The following is a 3525-nucleotide window of genomic DNA, read 5'->3' as shown; positions in this document are numbered from 1 at the left end:
AAAAAAAAAAAAAAAAAAAGAAGGAAAGAAGGAAAGGAAAGAAAAGAAATCAATCCTCTTCTTTTTCTTGTAAATAGCTATGTTCTAGAAAAAAACAATACCCTCCAATACTTAAAGCATTTTTGTCCCCAGCTAATAATACATTCAGAATACTAGAATTTTAGAACAAAAACAAACCTTACCTAATAGGGCTCTCTGAATCAAAGGGTACTGTTATTAATTCCGCTGTGTATAAGCTATGCTTCTCCAATAAGTTGGCTGCTTTGGGAGTAGAAGCCTTTATTGGACTACTATCTTGTACATCTTCAGAATCAATACCTCTGATGGTTTCTGTAGTAGGTGTACTGTTAATTCTTCCAGATCTTCTGGTTGACTTGGGTGTGGAAACATTTAGCAAGCTGTCTTCAGATTCAGCCTTAGAACGTGTAACCTTAATATCTTTAACTGGTATGCTGGTTTTTCTTGACGATTTATTATTGTTACACAGGAAAGAAACCTTCAGAAGGTCATCATTTGCTATATCTTCACTAACAAGACTTTCATTGTCAAATAAAGTGCTGCTTTTGAAAAATTCTGTTTTCTTTTGTCTTAAACTCATTCTATTTTGATACTGTTTCTCTTTTAAGAAAACGCTTGTTTCTTTCTTTTGAGTGTCTCCCTCTATGTTTTCACCTGGAATAGCCCCAGTATCTAATGTTTTGTTATTCTTCTTCTTTAGCTTTTTACTTTTCTCCTTTGGAAAACTTCCTTTATCAGTGTGTGACTGTGAATTGCCATTTTTTGAAACCATTTGGATACTAGAATTTTCCATGATTTTTTTAGAATTGTCATCTCTTCCTTCTTCACGTAGAGATTTTTCATTAAAGTCTTTCTGCTTATCAGAAGACTTTTTAACTCCATTTTTAAGTGCATCTGATGCCGGCTGCCTAAATGCTTTCATAAATTGCTGTCTTTCTTCTAGAGTGCATTTTGGTTTCACAGCTTCAGAACTTCCAGCTTCCAACACAGCCAATTCTAATTCTTCCTCCTGTATAACAACATTAGATTTTCTTTTCTGAACTGTCTGTTCATTCTCAGGATCAGATAAACTATTTTCCATTTCAAATTGCTTTTGTTTCAAGAAAATTGGGGGTATTTTCCCTATCTTTTTGGGGGGAATAGGGTGAACCTGCGCAAGAACAGTAACTGTCTTAAAGCGTACCTGCTGGGAAATTTCAGAGTTTTCTGATTCACTTGTATAACCACTTCTTACTATTTCTTCAAGAGTTTCAGAAGGAACACAAATTGACACTGCAGAGTCTGGTATCTCTTCCACTTGATTTTCCTTGTGACTTTTTAAAAATTCCTCATATGAGACAGTTATTGTACTATCATTCAACTGGGCTGCTTCAGTTACATGATCTCTAGAGTTTGCATGACTTGTAGTATTCTCCATCTGTTTACTATCTTTACCATCTTTTTTAAGCCAATTTAGTTCCTCTGCCAAGGGTAAGCTTTCAGATAGATCTACTACATCTCTGCACTTCCTTTTTCTCAACTTTTTGAAGTCATTTTTTGTGGTCCCTTGTTTAAGATTTACTTTTTTAGAATTTTGCAGGGAACTCACAGTATTTGGCTGACTTTTTATATCTTGAATGTTTTCTCCAAGTACCTCTACTTGTTTCTTGTAATGTAAAACAGAAGTACTACTTTCCACAAGATCATTATTTAAACTACAGTCATCTTTGCTATCATCACTACTAATTTCAATTGGAGCTTCATTTTCAGTTTTAGTATTATTTAGTTGATGAGCTAAATTAACCCTCTTTCTTTTCTTCTTAAACTCTACATTTGAGAACATTTCCAAAGGTGTCTTACAATCTTTACTGCTGTCAACAGGTAATGATTCAGATGACTTTATCTTGCACTCTTTCCCTAATTGTGTCTTCTCATTTGTGGGCGAGGTCTTTCTAAAATAATCCAGAATATTACTAGGTTTTGGTGGAGCAAAAAGCCTGTCTCCAGTCTTCCCTAGTGGTGATAAATATTTTGTAATAGTTTTGCAGGAAGATCTGTCATTATCTTTCCTTCGTTTTTTGCATGGCTAGCAATTAAAAAGAAAAAAAAGGCACTTATTTCAAGCAAGATAATACAAAATAAAAATTTTAAACATGGATCTAATAGTTTATATAATAGGATTTTTTTTAAAAAGTCTCCTTTAGTTGAAAAACATGATACATTAGAAAGAAAACAAGGTTTTTTTGCTTTTTTTTTTGAGATGGAGTCTCACTCTGTCACCCAGGCTGGAGTGTAGTGGCACGATCTTGGCTCACTGTAACTCTGCCTCCCAAATTCAAGTGATTCTCCTGCCTCAGCCTCCTAAATAGCTGGAATTCAGGTGCATGCCACCACACCTGGCTAATTCTTGTATTTTTAGTTGAGATGGGGTTTCACCATATTGACCAGGCTGGTCGGAACTCTTGACCTCATGATTAGCCTGCCTCAGCCTCCCAAAGTGCTGGAATTACAGGTGTGAGCCATCACATTTGGCCGTAGGAAGAAAATAAGCTTTATAGTTAAACCAGGCCAGGCACGGTGGCTCACACCTGTAATCCCAACACTTTCGGCGGCCAAGGCAGGTGGATCACTTGAGACCAGGAGTTTGAGACAGTGGCTCATGCTTGTAATCAGTACTTTGGGAGGCCAAGGCAGAATTGCTTGAGCCCAGTAGTTCAAGACCAGCCTGGGCAACATGGTGAAACTCCATCTCTACAGAAAATACAAAAAAATTAGCTGAGTGTGCTAATGCACACCCGTAGTCCTACCTACTAGGGAGGTTTAGGTGGGAGGATGGCTTGAGCAGGGAAAGTGGAGGTTGCAGGGAGCCAAGATCAGGCCACTGTACTCCAGCCTGGGCAACAGAGCAAGACTCCATCTCAAAAAAAAAATTTTAAAAAGATATGACCTTATTGGTTACAAAAAGCTCCCTCAGCCTTTATTTTTAACTTCTCTCAGTTCATTTATTAGAATAAACTTGCCAGAATAACAAGGACTTTTTTTTAAAGATAATATAGGGGGGATTTATACTTCTAGAAAACTAAAACATATTACAAAGCTATCATGATCAAATGCAAAATACTGATGCAAGAATAGGCAAGCAGCTCAATGGAACAGATTAGAAAAGCAGAAGCAGAGAGACGTAAGACTATATTTTAAATTTTGGTATATGTTAACAGTAGCATTCAAGTTAGTGGGCAAAAGAGTAACAAATATTATTAGGACAAATTTCTAAACATTTGGATAAATATAAGGCAAAATAAGTTACAGAGAGATTAAAATTGTATATGTTAAAACAAAATCAGGTTGGGCTCGGTGGCTCACGCCTGTAATCCCAGCACTTTGGAGGCTGAGATGGGCAGATCGCTTGAGGTCAGGAGTTTGAGACCAGCCTGGCCAACATGGTAAAACCCTGTTTCTACTAAAAATACAAAAATTAGCTGGATGTGGTGGTGCATGTCTGTAATCCCAGCTACTTGGGAGGCTGAG

At 36.9% G+C, this 3525-nt stretch overlaps 1 protein-coding gene across 1 annotated transcript in view; it reads right to left on the bottom strand.

Annotated features, from left to right (window-relative positions):
• ATAD5 (ATPase family AAA domain containing 5) overlaps nt 1-3525 on the bottom strand; it is a 66437-nt gene that overhangs the window by 60099 nt on the left and 2813 nt on the right. The window contains exon 2 of the mRNA XM_017542017.2: nt 183-2083. Within this exon, the coding sequence (XP_017397506.1) occupies nt 183-2083 (1901 nt within the window). The remainder of the gene's footprint in view (nt 1-182; nt 2084-3525) is intronic.

This window comes from Cebus imitator, unplaced genomic scaffold, assembly GCF_001604975.1.
Source record: "Cebus imitator isolate Cc_AM_T3 unplaced genomic scaffold, Cebus_imitator-1.0 Scaffold140, whole genome shotgun sequence".
Taxonomy (NCBI): Eukaryota; Metazoa; Chordata; class Mammalia; order Primates; family Cebidae; genus Cebus; species Cebus imitator.
The sequence above is the reverse complement of the archived record's forward strand: the minus strand, read 5'-3'. Positions and strand labels throughout refer to the sequence as shown.